Source organism: Agelaius tricolor, unplaced genomic scaffold (genome assembly GCF_023055355.1).
Source record: "Agelaius tricolor isolate 1412-34295 unplaced genomic scaffold, bAgeTri1.0.p SCAF_79, whole genome shotgun sequence".
Classification (NCBI taxonomy): Eukaryota; Metazoa; Chordata; class Aves; order Passeriformes; family Icteridae; genus Agelaius; species Agelaius tricolor.
The window spans coordinates 512,575-528,181 of record NW_027269339.1 but is presented as its reverse complement, the minus strand read 5'-3'; the positions used below and the strand labels follow the sequence as shown (position 1 = coordinate 528,181).

Below are 15,607 nucleotides of genomic sequence, written 5' to 3'. Positions count from 1 at the left end.
TTTACTAGTTAAAAAATAAATCCAATTCATTTCTCATAGCCTAAAGTTAAGTATTTTAACATTGCAGCAAAAACCTTTTAAGTTGGGCATTCACTTTCTCTGAGGGAATGCAAATCTGGAGACTTTTTTTTTCAATTAGAAGCAAGAAAGAGACCTTTAATTTCAGCATTTCAAATTATTGCCATTTAATTAATCAAATTTGCATAAGTTAGCAGTGTAGCATAGCTTTGAAATTGTACTCAGGCACTAAAGTGAAGTTTGACTATTCTCCCTCACTCTCTCCTTTTTAAAAATCTTTATCTAATGTGTTTACATACGACATTTTCAAGCTCCAAAAGGTTAAAAAACTGCAGGAAATGGGGCTTCAGAAACTTAAACTAAAAATTATTATGTTAATAAAAGCTAGAACTAACCCAAATATTTTTAATTTTCCTGGGACAAAGATTGCTGCTCCCTTGCATGCACCAATAGAAATCTTTCTGGCTCTGTACTATTGCACAAGAACCTGAGGGGAGCACTGGCTTTACCCTTGGCAGATTAGCAGGTGTTCAATAAGCCAGGGCTTCTCTCCCTCCTGCACATACCTTTCTCCACGAGCAAGTTCCCTGATAGAGACAGTGCAGGCAACTAATAAAGTCTTTTATTCCAGAATAAATTATAGTGAGCTGTCTCACCCATTTAACATTCAGTCCCTAGATAAATCCTCAAACCCACTGGCATTTTGGATGTCAGCAAGTCCATGGGGGGCAGTGCAAAATAGATTATTATCAAGAAAGTACCAGAGGAAGAGTGAATAAAGGAGCCAAACCAGATAGATCATTTTATTACCTGAAAATCTGAACTGATTCTAATTCAATTGCTTTGTTGCAACTGTTTAATTTCCATAACAAAAACTTATGTAAATTGCAAGTATCAAATGAAGATATGAAATGTCATTTGAGTCTGCAACACAGATTCAAATATTAGATAAGCATTTGCATTCTGTTTGTAAGTGTGCATGTTTCATAAGGCTCCTCCATATTTATCACACTAATATTACCCTAAGAACTGCTCTCAACATTACTATAGTCAGTTTAGAATCAGGAAAACATAGTAATGATGTGAGGTTACTTTAAAAAAATTGTTCAAAGTTACTTTCCTTACTCTGGAGTAGAAGCAAGTCAGTGCTACCTTGTAAAAGCCTTTAATTTTGTGATCAGATAGAATGGGGTGGTTTTATTACTTTTGCATTATCCCACAGCCCTTGTTTTAGATAAGGTATGCAGAAGCCAACATAAATTCTCAGCATTTAGGACTGCAAGATTAAGAATAGCAATTGTTTACAGTGCTGTTCCCACAGTAGAGCTGCCTGTTTAAACCATTTCCTGGCTTTGTAATTCACTGTTTCCTCCACACTTTCCTCCTCTTTCACTTTGCAGGCGTATTTCTACTGGAAGTTATTTTTCAGAATGGCACTCCGAAAAATTCCAGACCAAGAAGTATCTGTGGTTTTTCACTGTGCCATATTAAGCTCTCCCCTAAACCCTGGGACCCTGCTTCTGCATTGAAAATAAGGTTTGCATGGGCTGCTTCTTACAAGGAGTATTTTCCAATACAGGGATATTTGAATTTGTTAATCGACATGATTTTGACTGATTAATGTGTTTAACCCATTCAGCAGCTTTGTCCTACTTTCTGCAAGTCTGATTATGACCAGGATTGTTCATAGCCAGTCCAGGGCATTTACTGGCTGCTTTTCTCCTGGATGGTCGTGTCTCCTAGTTGTGGGTTGTCTTCCCTTTCTTCTAAAGTTTCAGTGGGTCATGAGTTCAGTAATTTTGGAGAGGAATACTCCCTGCTGATGCATCTGTAACTTCTCTGGTTTCTCCCCCAAAAAGGTCCTCCCCCAAATGTTAAAGAAAAGCATATGAAGTTTAGGCTTGAGAGTATCCAAATTCCATTCCCACACTTGTGCAGAAGCAGACACCATGTCTGCCAAGGCTGAGGTCAAGCATGTTATTCCAGGGAGCTGCTTCAGAGTTAAAAGAAACACTGAACCTTTCTTTGAAAGGCATGTGAGGCATATTAGTTCTTAGGGTTTTATTTTCCAGAATAAGACTAAAAGACATTCTGCTGACCAACACTATCTAAAGAGAGATGCAATTGGAGTTAAATTGATATTATCCATGAAGGACCATGCCAATCTTATTATAAAGACAAAAATCACAGAATCTGGCCTCTTAAGTAGCATGAGCAGCTCATAATATCTGTTAAGGTTGCTAGAATTCCAACTGTGAGAGCTTTTCCTCCCCCCAGGAGTAAAACATAGTAGCCATCATTTCATTAATAATGGACATAATTTTAACCTTTGCTATTTACTTGTTTCAGATCAGCTCTTCAGAAGGTCAGCCAAAAGAAGAATTCTTTTCTCTCCTCCAGTTAAAATTCCTGCAATCCTTTCCCCAAAGGCAATTCCTTCATTGTCAAAGCAAATAATTTTTTTTTTTGGTCTTTTCATAGGCCAGAAAACATGCATCCTTGGAATAGGGCTAGACTTGGTCAAGTACCAAGTATGTGGTACTTCAGCCTCGTTCAGGCTTATCAGAAAAGCCAGTTTACATTGCATAGTAGATATGTAGCAGGGAGTGTAAACACACTTATCATAGTGCTCCTCCTTTCTGGTAACTGGAGATCGAGGATCAGAGCTGCTCCTGGAGCCAGCGGCAGCAGCACTTGGAACACCCCTCACAGAAAGCACCCTGCAAATTCCAGTGCTGGACCCCTGGGTGTAGCAGGGCTCTTGGCAGTCACAGGATCTGCTCATGGCTCCTCAGCTTTAACTGATAAACTGCCTGTGCTCCCAGGGAAGTGAAGGGAATTGGCTTTTTTTTGCAAAACACATATGGGCCTGAAAAGTTGTTCTGCTCAGCCATCTTCATCAGGGTTTGTAACCCTGCACCATTTAAGAGCAAAGCTCCCTCACTTCAGTCTACAACTTCCTCGTGAGGGGAAGAGCAGGGGCAGGCACTGATCTTTCTCTGTGGTGACCAGTGCCAGGGCCCAGGGAATGGCCTGAAGTTTTGACAGGGGAACTTTAGGTTGGATATTAGAAAAAGGTTCTTCTCCCAGAGGGTGTTTGGGCACTGGAACAGCTCTCCAGGGCAGTGGTCACAGCAGCAGCCTGACAGAGTCCAAAGAAGTGTTGGACAACACTCTGAGGCACAAGGTGTGACCCTTGGGGATGGTGCTATGCAGGGCCAGGAGTTAGACTTGATGGTCCTTGTGGATCCCTTACAATTGGGAATATTCTCTGATTCTATATTGGTCTTACAATTTTTCCACAAAAAGACTCCTAGTTTCCTCGTCTCTTTTCTTAATAATGTGAGACAGTCTTTACAGATCAATACCCTTTATAAATTTTCCTTGGAGGGACAGACAGGAGGTAGATCACTCATTAGAGAACACATTTAAAAGAAAGCAGACTAGACAACACAACTGCAAAGTTCCTCTGCAGCAGGAAATTCACGTACTGAGGTTAGCCCAATAAGTTTAATAGTTAAGGAAAAACAGAGTGGGTATTTACTCACACACAGTTTTATGAGAGGAACAACTGAAATGGCAGCAAGAAAAACACACTTTTTGGACAAACTGATATTACATCACGTTAGTGGGCCACAAACTCTTTAAAAAAATAAATCTTTTGAGACATGAGAATGAAATCACATTTTAGCATGCTTTAAATAGCTGAAAGGCTCTTCAAAGCATACATTTTCAGCTATTGGCAAAGACAATGATTATCTCCTCATCTGGAAATTAAAAAGCATTTAGCAATAAGTTAAAGCTAGCCTACATGTAAGTGGGCTAAATACTAGTCAGAGATTCTTCCCTTTTCACATTTAAGATGATACTACAGTTCATCACTTCTGTAGCTTATATGCTGTTGTGCAATGCCCCACTGAAGTTTCACATCTACTCTGCGAGAGAGAACAAGGGTAAACAGCTTTCTTTTAGGATAGTCACAAATGGTAAAAACAGTAGTATTTGTTTGTCTGTTTAATTAGATGTTTGCTGTTTATCATACACAAGAACTGTAAGCAGAATCCATGAATTCTTCTGAGCAATATGAAACCTCCTGTTTCCATGCAAGTTCAATACTGCCCCTTCTCTCTCTCTCTTTACTTCTCTCCTCCTCCTATCTGCTGTTTTTCCCAGCCCAAGTTTCCAACTATCTTCATATGAAAGAAAGTTTTACTTTGTGACTGCTACCCAAGAGAGCCTGGCTCCAGGCTCACATTGGCTTCAGGTACATCTTAGACCACAGGAAGCTGGATGTTTTTCTTTTGAGGCACTAGAAGTTAGGCTAAGAGTAATAGTCAAGTTGCCCAAAGCTAAAGGGACAAGTAGCTTTCATGGCCTTCCTATTTTAACAGCTGGCCAGCAAAGAAATCTTATTTTCCCTTTTTTTCCCTGAAATAGATTAAGTACATTTTGCAGTAACAGATTCCCCAGTCTTTCATTCACACATCTGCAACCCTAATGTTTGCTGTCCCATTCCACTTGAGTTTCCTCAACCTCAAGAGAAAAGTTAAAAATGGATCTCTTCACATTCAGATACACACACAATCTTTTTTGTCTCTTAATAATTTTCAAGTTTATAGTTGTCCTTCCACATTCTCAAGCTAAGCCAAGACAAGCTCAGTTCTATGACAACATTTTCATGTACCTCTCTTCAGAGAGAGACCTGCTGCAGCTGAACAAGACAATTGCAGCATGCTAGTTATACTTGGATTTGATAAGCAGTTGGAAAGAGGAGAATAACCAGTTTTCTCATTTGTCTATTTTCAGACATTTAGAAAACCCCTCTGTCAGCATCTTGAGTAAAAAATAGGTGACATCTTCAGACCCTAGTAAAACCACTTCTGCGTGTTAACTTGTTCAAATAAACACCCCCACCTCAAGTGACACAGTGGCCTGCAGTCTTCCTTGATCCATTCACAGAGCAAGAGTTATTTTTACTGAGTCAGTAATCATGCATTGTATTCCAGAGGAAATACTAGCCGGGTACCCCTGCTTGTAACTTCATGATCTGCTGCTCCCAAATCACGTTCCAGTGCTTCCTCTGAACTACTTTTTGTTCTCTTGCTGTCAAGGTTAGTGGTAGCTGTATGGGGACCAGAAGAACCATTTGCAGTTATTGTTGTATCACCATATGTCACGGTAAGGTCACCATCATTCAGAATAAAATCAGAATCCTCTTCTCTAAGCTGTTCCTGATTCTGAAAAGAGGAAAAAAAAAGAAAAATCTTTATACAGTGCACTGCACCTTTCTTTGCCCAGAACGTAACTGAAGAATTCACCTACATGTCACTACAGAAGAGATAAGGTTCCACCTTAAGAAATGTTAAAAATAACCTTGAACCCAGTGTTTGCAAATCAGCTTACTGTTCCCTGTATAACTACTGCTACTGGGGAGAGATGAGAGGGAGCTGAAGCCAAGAACTAGGTTATGGAACGGGTAACCCAGGATTTAGTAGCACTGGAAGTACAAGAGTGGTACATATTGGGTATTGCATGACAATTTAGAAGGCAGTACAGGAGATCAAGCACAGTTGAGCCACTCCAGATACAGTGTTGCATCTGTTGTTAATTAGTCAAATTCATTAGTAAACTTTTCATGCAAGTCAATAAGAACTCAGAAAGCCCAAAACCTCTGTATTCAAGAATTCTTCAACACTTTTTTGTTACACATCAAGAACTAACAATATTTTTTCAAACTATCTCCTTACTTTTACCTATTCCTAAATAAAGAATTACTTGACCTAGTTCTTCGGCATGCTCCTGAGCCATAAAGAATGGGTACAATAAAATGCTTGCTTCATAGTTTTGTAACTAGTTCTGATGTGTTTTCTTCTCAAAATCATTTAAGTGGCTCACAAAACCCTGTGAATTTATTTTGGCAGAGATGGATTGAAATATTTAGTCAGAGAATAGAAATTGCCAAAGTGCAATGACACACTTCATTTCTCTATCACAGCATAATACCACAATAATTGTACCATGTTCCACTCCTGTTTAACATGGCAAAAGGCTGAATTGGTCAGAAAATGGGCTTTCTTCATATTTGAAGAAAATTCCAATCAGTGTTATAAGCTTGCTTTCTTGCAACAGAAAGCAATTATTTCCCCACATGAATGGCTCTGCGCTGCTTAGCAGGAGCTGCAATGTGTACTGCTGTTCCCTCAGTAGGCTGGACACGGATCAGGCTGCCTTCTCAAAATGCATTATTTCCTTGCGCTGTGGCAAAGGAAGGGGGGCACAGGCCATGTGAGATGGGATGTCTGGGATCAACGTGAACAGAAAGCTCTGCCTCTACTGCAGAACAGGAGTTCAGGGCACTGGAGATGGAAAATGCTGATTAACCTGTCCATGATGAAAAATGCAGCTCCTGGCTAAATAAAACTTCCCAGGAAAGCTTCCTGTCATTATGTCAGAAAGATAATCAGACAAAATGAAGCAGCAGAAGCCTCTAGATGATACAGAATATATAACTAACAAGGACTAGAAGAGGTGTCAGGAGTTTGCCAAAATCAACGAAAGAAATGGTGCAGTTCAGTGTTGGGTGCAAGACAAGCTCTACTTCGAAGGAATGCTAATTTCTTAAAACCTTTACGGCATCCAAATTTATCGCTGATTTTTGGTGACAGGGTTAGTCTGATAGAGAGCACACTGTTCTCAAAGAGCAAATATGGGTTAGGACACTTGCTTTTTGATCACAAAGAAAACACTGATCTACTGGCACCATCTTAAATAGAAAAAAAAAAGGGAGAAATGAAGGGGTTCAGCTATAATTGGCATAAATAGCCTTTGCAATCTTTTAGTTGTAAAGAAAAAAAAAGTCTGAGGAACAAGACCAAAATTATTAAAAGGGTCACAAAATAATCAGTTTAAGAAAATCTGGTATCTGTAGATATATTGTTTTGAAGAAGAGACATTCAAATAAGGATGAAAAATCAGAAAAGTGAGTAAGAAGAAGGAAATCTGTTACTGTTGACTGATTATGTTTTAAAAAGTCAAAGAAGCTGCTAAGGTCTATCACACGCTCCCCTTCATGGTTTTTGCCCTTGGAGAGGCACCAAGGAGGGGAAGGCAGAGCTAGCAGAGCACCAGAAGGTATTGCTGTACCAGGCCCACGTGTGAAGTGGCTGCAGCGAGCTCCCAAAGCACCTCCTGTCTCCACAATGCTATTGAGCAGTGAACCCCTGTAGCCACCTAGCAGATAAGAAACTGTAAGAACACACTACACCTGAGCTTCCCCAAAGGGCTGAGTGCTCTTGGATACGTGATACTGAAAGAGAGGGTCACAGGCTTTATACTGTATGGCAAGTCCTGACTCAGTCTTTCTTGGTTTGTCCCAGGCTGCACTTACATGTACCTGAACATCATCAGTTCCAGAGAAAACACTGAGCTTTCTCTCAAGGTAGTGAACAAACATCACCTTGTATGAGCCAAGGTCCACTTATTTGTTTCCATTCTGAATAGTACTGCAAGCAGCATGGATTTTATTTCCTATATTTCCCTTGAGAACATGCACAAAAAATCTCATGTATTATACAGTTTTACTATGTTTGCAAACAAAGAGGATGGGTGAATAAACTTATCGTGTTTCATGCAGCATGAACAATTCGTTCAAGAAAGACAGGAAATGTAACCAAATAGATCCACAGAGACTTGAAATACTCCCAAGAATAACCCTGAACAGGCCTCTGCAATCCCCTAAGGTTCTGCAGGAAAAGCTTCAATTCACTCAGAAAACACAGGTCTGAACGACATTACTGAAACTGACACACTAGAATGGCTAAAGACCTGAATCCAAATCTGCAAAAGCCTGAATTCTGCTTTGATGTGCTGATCATAACCTTGAGGGACCTCTCTGCAGACTGTCCTCTTTGTGGTAAAAGCTGTCCCTGCTCCTAAGAATACATGCTGGAGATGTTTTTTGTTATAAAAGCTTATTTAAATTGAGTTACTGCTCACAAAGCCAGTCTTTATTGCCTCCTAAGACAATGTAAAAAAAGCACAAGCAAAGTACGATGCATGTGCAAAATGCTGGCATCACAAATGCTGGTGCTGAACACAACACAGGCACCACAGATAAGAGAACTTGCATTAGAAGTTACTTATCCTGTGGCTCCAAAATGAAAGCATGCATGCAAAATATATTCAAACTTAAACCTGATGGTCCGTTTAACTTCTCTTTCTCAGCTGAATTTAAATTCAACAAGGAAACTAAGTAATTTTTGCTATGAAGCTAGAACCACTAAGGAGGGGGAAGGGGGAAGCCTGGCTGAACAGTTTTCCTATCCATTTTGAGAATTATCTCCTCCAAAGATTCCAAATCAAGTTTCTTCACTGGGCTTGCATATTTATAAATTACTTCAATTCTTTCTAGTTTCATACCAAGTTGTCATACTGTGTATGTGCAAGAAATACTTTTTTTTAAAGCGTGCAAGAGCCCTGAAACAAACAAACGACAACAACAAAGTATCCCCAGGAGGGCTTATTTCACTTGGAATAAATGACTGATAGAACAGAAAATTACTAAAAGTTTCAAAGGACATTTCAAAAGAAAAAGCAAAATAACTGACCTACATCAGTTTGGTCATGCACTGAAAATAACACCAGAAGAGAAAAAAAGTAATTATAATTTTTAAAATTTAAGCTGCTAACTGCAGCACCTTTTCATGCTTTAAATTCCAACTTGTCTGTCTGGGTTGGAAGCAGCCTAGTGGCACAGCCTTAAAGCAGTGGGAGAATGTCAGCAAGGAACAGTAACATCATCTCTGGAAAAAATCCACTGTACCTCACCCCTGTGGGCTGACTCAGAGCCCTACACATTCTCCATGCAAATTGAGGCTTAGAGGACACGATCTCATGCTGAGGAATAAGTTGTGGGTGGGCTGCATTGGAGGATTATTTGACTTTCAGACTTTTGAACCCCCCTTTGGCATTTAATTAAAAAGACCTACTCCCACTTGTGGAAGTGAGAGTGAATTCTAAGTAAGGTTGTGATGAAGTCAGAGAAGAAAAAAAAAACTGAAAAAACAAAAGCTAAAACCAATCTGCAAATATACAGTCAGCATAGCCACATACCTATTGCTTTCTTTTCTATACAGATATCATAACTCAGACATGCACATGTAATGAGATCCAGGATTTACACTTGTTTGGGAAATATATTTTACAGCTATGCTGTACTTTATTAAGTATTTACAGATGATTAATTTTTCTTGTTTAACTGACAATCTTGAGTCTTTAATTCTCACAGGTGTGCCATTTAATTGTCCTGGAAATACCTCACAAAAACACTATTCTAAGCAGTTTCTGTCCCCACAAAGACATGGCTGTCTCTGTTGCTTCACCTGCAGTTAACAGAAAGGCAAAAAAGATTCCACAGCTTATTAACCAGTAATGAAATGTCATAGCCAAGTGCTGTGGCAAAGCCAGCCATGTAAAGAAACAAAAAGACAAACCAACTGCAGCGTTCAGAAATCTTGAATAGAAGCTATAAAACTTCAAAATCATATTCTTTCCTAAGACAATTGCAGCACTGCACTGAAATAGGAATGAAAAAGAAACAATAGGAAAGTTCTGTATTATACACCTTAACAAAGTATACAACCTAACAAGCATTTTTAATGAGGTTAATGTCCTGTGTGTATCACAGAGCCAATCCATTAAATAGTAAGTTTCCACATCTGTGGTAGCCAACAATGATGAGTAATGAGGAAAAAAAAAAGAAGAAAAAGAGCCAACTATAAGAGAAAATGAGAGTCAAAGCTTGCATGTTCATTCTGGTTAGATCCTCAGTTACTGGACAATTACTCTCATAAAATCATAAAAAGGCAGACATATGGGTAGTGCACAAGGGCTAATTGGTCTGATGGATGCATTCCAATCCTTCCAATGCCTTCAAGACCTCCAGTGCCATTGCAAAGATGGGAACTGGGCCAATTTCTTGCATTACTGCAGATCCAAATGGGCAACAGGTATCTCAAAGTTCTTTGAAATTTTTCTATCAGGTACAAGTAAGATGCTAATGATACCCAGAAAGAGATGTGGGGAAGATTTCAAAGGTGCAATTAGAATTTGTAATTTTTAGGAAATGATTACTAGACAACTGGTCCAAGACTACTTGAGCATAGAGATATTAATATCCCAGAGAACCTGCAAATTTGAGATGTCCCACACAGTAATATGGCTTTATTTACAAGAGCTCATGAAAGGTTGTAGATTTCAGAAGCACTGTGCAGATAAGAAGGAAAAGTATCAGGATCCTACAAGAGTAATATGAGAACAGAGCACTAATTATTGCAAGACACAGCTGTAAAGACAGTGTGGTGACCTGCTAGACTGAGATAAGTAACTGATTAACAGTTTCTGAAATCTGATCTCAAATTTTGCAGTGGAAACAACGAAGGGAAGTGCTATGAGTTTTTTTTCCAGCTGGGTAAATGTGTCAGTGACATCTCTAAGGAGACCTTGAAGTTTAGCAGTAACAGGCAAAGAATCTTGTCCAAAAGCCTTGAGAAGGGACTGAATATTTTGAAGTGATTCACTGAACTGGGTTATTGACTAGGCATGTAACTTCCCCATAACCTTAAATGTTATTTTTCTAGTGTACTATTTGAACAATAAGATAATTCCTGATCTCAAACACCAGAAGCTTTTGCCTCAGAGACAATCTTAAATCTTTTCTGCCTAGGAAAACCAGGACTTTCTTGCAGTATGTCTATCAGACCAGCTGAAACCAGGACATTACCTAAAAAGAAAAAACACTGATTTGCTGAAGTTTAATACATTAAAAACAAAACCAAGAGGCATTGAATTGTTCTACTTACATCATAGACCTGGGGACTTGTCAGACAGCGGGCTATCAGGCCACACCAGCTGGGCAGCGTTGTGGTCAGTGGAGGGCCACTGTGAGTGAGAATTGGCTTTAAATAACTTCAGTAGTTAAGGAAAACACACCAGTGCTCAAAAACCACTATTGAAAATAAAGAGACAATTGTACATAAATGTGGTTGTGCCTTTGAACTGTGATATGCACTAATTGTACGTAAAACACCCTCCCAACATTTTCCCCTTGATTGTTTCAAGGGTGGTTTCTTTACTCACTAATCTTCTAAAAGGACCACTAGCAAACTTTCTTCTTACAAGTTTCAAAGAGTTGTTATGTTTCTAGGTTCTGTGCTCTCAAGTAAAAAGGAGAAACCAAAGGTGCTTTAGTGTTGAAAGGTCCAAGGGTATTTCTGCTCTGAAGATGGGAGCATGGTGTCAAGGTTGCAAGCTATAGGCAGCAAATTGACATTCCTTCATGGCTCAGTATAGGGAAATACAGAAATTCTGTTCATTCAACATCCTCAAAGCAATATAGCCACTTGATCTGCTGGTTACTGAGCCACAGAGGTGCAACCAGAGGTATTACCCTGGCAATGCTCACAGACATTTCTGCAGTGCACATATATTTACCACATGGAGCCAGAAAGGCAAAGGGAAAACTGTATGAACCACGTACCACAGTATCAAAGGAAAGCAGTGCTACCTAGATGACACTGAGGGAACATGGACAATCATTCATGGGAAATGAAAGTGTCTTTACCCCTATTTTATGGTCTGTGCCCTGGTAAATCCACATTTTTCACATGAGTACTCCGCACTGATGATATGCCTGAAAAAAAATACCCAAGAGTCAAAATATGTGTTTCTGTTAAAAAGCAGCATGTTGATCTTGACTAGCACATGCATCAATCAATCTTATTTTAAATTCAAATATATAAGTTGCAGGTATTCTAGTTACTTTCTTAGGCCTCTAAGCATGGAGAGAATCAAGTCCATTTGGAAATATAACCGTTTTCCCATTAAGATGCTTAGGGTAAAGAGAGAGTTAAAAGGGGCCTGTTTTAGGAGAGAGCTAGCCCTTCCCTTTAGCAGAGCCTGGCATAGCTGTTTACTCCAGCAGAGTTATGTTTCCTCCTTTCCTCCTTCCCTAAGAGTGTGGTTACACCCATTCCTGGAAAGAAACAAGCTCTTTGCCCTTGCACTAACCCAGGCTCCATCCTGCCCTGTGCCAGACAGGCAGCAACTCAGCTGTGAAAAAACAAGTCCCTTTGAAGACATCTGCTACTTCATCAAAGTTGCAGTTTTCTCCATGTTTAACAGTTGTGGGTGAACCAGGGAACAGCCCACAACATTAAATGAACTCTGCATTCCACAGGAGTGAAGTTCCCACTCACCCATGTGTACAGAGCTCTGCAGGCAATAGTGAGCTCTGGAGCACACTTTTCCATCACTTACATCTTTTTCAAGTTAAGCTCTCTTGCAAAGAGTGAATTTTGAGACAATATGCCTTTTTACCCAGAAACCAAGTGAATACACCAGCAAAAAAAACCCCAAACATTTAGCCATGGATGTAGAGGTGGCAATTCTAAAGATCATCCCATCTGTACCAATGCTTGTCTGAATGCCTCCTTCCAACAGCAGGAGCAGACTTTTACTTCTACATACAGTAAGACAGTTCTACCTCTCAATGTCAGTTTCCTTGGCACAAACTTCACAGAAACTTTTCACTTTTCCTAAATATTGCTAGTCACTATTGGGGAAAAAAAAAGGGAATGCACTGTCAGGATCCTTTAAGTTTCTGTGAAGCAGGTAGTTAGGCTATAATTTTCTCCAGGCACTCCCCCCGCCTTTGCTGCAGCTGCTAGGGAGGGACTGTTCTCTCTGCAAGCATCAGCTGAGGGAAGTCAGCATTGCCAACTACTCCTTTCATCAGGCACATCCCTTTTGTAAAGGCAGGGGATGAGGACAGCTCTGCTTCCTTCTTAAAAAGGCAGAAAAGAAGCAGTCAGCCACAGCCAGATCCGTTCATGATTTTAGCACCAAAGTCTCTCTGTTGTTTTTGGGTTTTTTAATAATAAAAATTGACCTTGAGGCACTTTGAGGCCAGTCACCAGAATCTGAAGAGTTAACTTGGAATTACAAACATTTATGAATATTTAAAATAGCACATACACTCCCTTCTGTGCTTTGGGTCAGTACTACTGCATCTGAAAGCATTGGTTACAAACAGATTTTATCCCAAAGATGCAAGTGCTATTAGATCCAAACATTTTCAACCTGTTAGCTAGGTTTGCCTGGGTGTGAAAGCCTTCTGCACAAGGCTTGGAAGGAAATGACCATGCTCCAACCAGCCCAGCAATCTCTCATCAATCAAAGGCTCACATGGAAGCTACAAGAACATTAAGGCCCTATCTCTGGTCAGTGTGTATATTTAGCTGCCCCAGAAATTACTAGGAATTCAGTATTGAAATTTCTCTGGGTTTCTAGGTGTGACTTGCCATGGCCACAAGATTATCTTTGCATTTTCTGCTAAGTGACTCTAAGCTGTTGAGGAGGAGCAGCTGTGACACACTTAATGTGTCATAATTAATAATACTGATTAAGTTAAGTAGATTAAAAAAAACCCCAAAACCACAAGCATGAAATACAGGACAGCTGCACAAAAGTTGCTCAGAATCTTAAACAAGGTGATCAAAATAGTATAGTAATAGCTTCAGAAATGTTGTACAGTACTATATACACTCAGAGACACTCTGCTTTAATACCCATAGTACCTTCTGGATATACTTAAGGAGATCAGCTGGATCTCATGTAGATTTTTAGTTCCAGAACTTCCTCTTTAGGAATCAACCACAGATTTTGGGACTTCATCACAAAAGCAGATGGGTCTGCAGAGCAATGAGTTGAGGCTTAGCTATGTACAATGAACTGGAAACCTAGTTTGTGCTATTAGCATCATTGAAAAGAAGCACAGACTAGTAGAACAAATCAGAAGACCTGAAATAGTTAATTGTCTGTCTTATTGTTTAGGTAGGTACTTCATCTCTGACTGGTTTCTGTCCTCCAGCAAGTGTCACACACGCTGCATTAGGGAAATGAAAGGTCTGACTGCTGAGCCAGTGAATTCAAGCTTCAGTTCTGTGTCTTGAGCCTGTCAAATACTTGAGAGTCAAACAGGAGAAAGATCAAGTGCTTAGGGCTACATATGGGTACATGGAAAGGAAACAAGTGAACATTTCATGCCTTGAAACTAAGCTGTGTTTCAAAAGGATACTTATGATCAAAGCTGTACCACAGCCTGAAGAGCCAAGCGCTTTCCTGCTTCGTCCTGTTCCTTCGTGCAGAATCTTGGCCATCCTAAAAGTAAGATAAAAACATTTTCAATTACTTCAGGCAGAAAAACGTGGAACTATACACTCCAATAATTCATAATGTAATGTTCTGTCAAAAAAAAAGAGGCCAAATTCAATTGTACTTGAAATGCAGAAGAAAGCTGTTTTGAGACTTGCTTGTACTGAGTTTAGTTTCCCTAGAAAGACCAGAAATGACTGCAGAGAACCAGGCTGTCTTCAATGCACTCATGTTACTTTAAAAACTCCTCTACCACCAAATTCCCTGGAGCCCAAAACCTTATCTCACTGTTAGTCTAGTAACAGATATAGAATTAACTTCCAAACTGACAAATAAGCCTTGTGATAGTCCAAGACTGATTCCTATTCATTGCTTGCTTGGCTTCCTTAATTCTAGGTCTAGATCTAACTCTAGGTTTGATGGCTTTTTCTTAAGCATGCTGCTTCTTTGGAAAAACAAGGGAAATTACAGTATCTGATAAATTCTCAGAAACCTGATGAAATGTATCACATTTAAAAGAAATGTGCTTAACAGAGAATCCTTATAAAGATTACAATTGAGGGAGGTCATGCAAATCTCAGAAATGCTGGATCAACCTTGAAAGGGCTAACAGTGTTAAATCTAATCTCTTAACTAGCAGTGCTGCAAATCATCACACCAGCTGCTCTGCAGCTGCATTTGTTTTTACTTTTGTTATTGTTTAGGGTTTGAGTGTTTTGCTTTGTGTTTTTGTTTTGTTGTTTGGATGGGGGGGGGGGGGGGGGGGGGGGGGTGTTTATGGCCAGAGGCCAGAGTTAAACACAGGAAAACAAATGAATGTCTTGTATGAGTCATCTTCCAAACTACTGGAAAAGAACAAGACAGGATTACACTGTGTACTTCTGACCTGCAAGAAGCCATGATCCACCAAGAGTTAAACCTAATACATTTTCACTCCCTCCCCTTCCCAAATGGTACATTTTCTTTAACTGTGACATACTGCTAATCTTGGCTTGGTGAGAGAAAGATGAATCCAAAGGGAACTGACTAATGAACTACATTAGCAATGCAATGCACAGCTAAAGATGGAAACAAATGGGTAAGTTCTTTATGTTTGCATGGGAAAAAGCAAACATGATTTTTCCACAGCAGACACTGAATGAGAACAGAATACCCATGCTCTGTTCCCATTACAGCAATTCCTCAGTTACTGAGGACAAGCTCAGTCTGAACTGGCCAAAGCCATCTTTCCATGATACCACTTCCTAACCTTGGCTATATGTGATAATTGTGGCCTTCACTGTAAAAGCTCTTTTGAGGCCTGGACTTCTGGTTATTCCAGATAGTTACAAAACAAAGTTCACCCTTACTCGTAGCCAGCTCCACTATTTCAGCATCT

General features: G+C 39.7%; 1 protein-coding gene across 2 annotated transcripts in view; it reads right to left on the bottom strand.

Moving 5' to 3' along the window:
- Positions 1–3,500: 3,500 nt before the first annotated feature.
- Positions 3,501–15,607, bottom strand: part of SLC9A7 (solute carrier family 9 member A7) — a 68,990-nt gene continuing 56,883 nt past the window's right edge. For both annotated transcript variants that reach the window (XM_071418242.1, XM_071418243.1), the window contains 3 exons: positions 14,153–14,235; positions 10,878–10,983; positions 3,501–5,255 (listed from right to left, as the gene is read on the bottom strand). In XM_071418242.1, the coding sequence (XP_071274343.1) occupies positions 5,007–5,255; positions 10,878–10,983; positions 14,153–14,235 (438 nt within the window). In that variant the 3' untranslated portion in view covers positions 3,501–5,006. The remainder of the gene's footprint in view (positions 5,256–10,877; positions 10,984–14,152; positions 14,236–15,607) is intronic.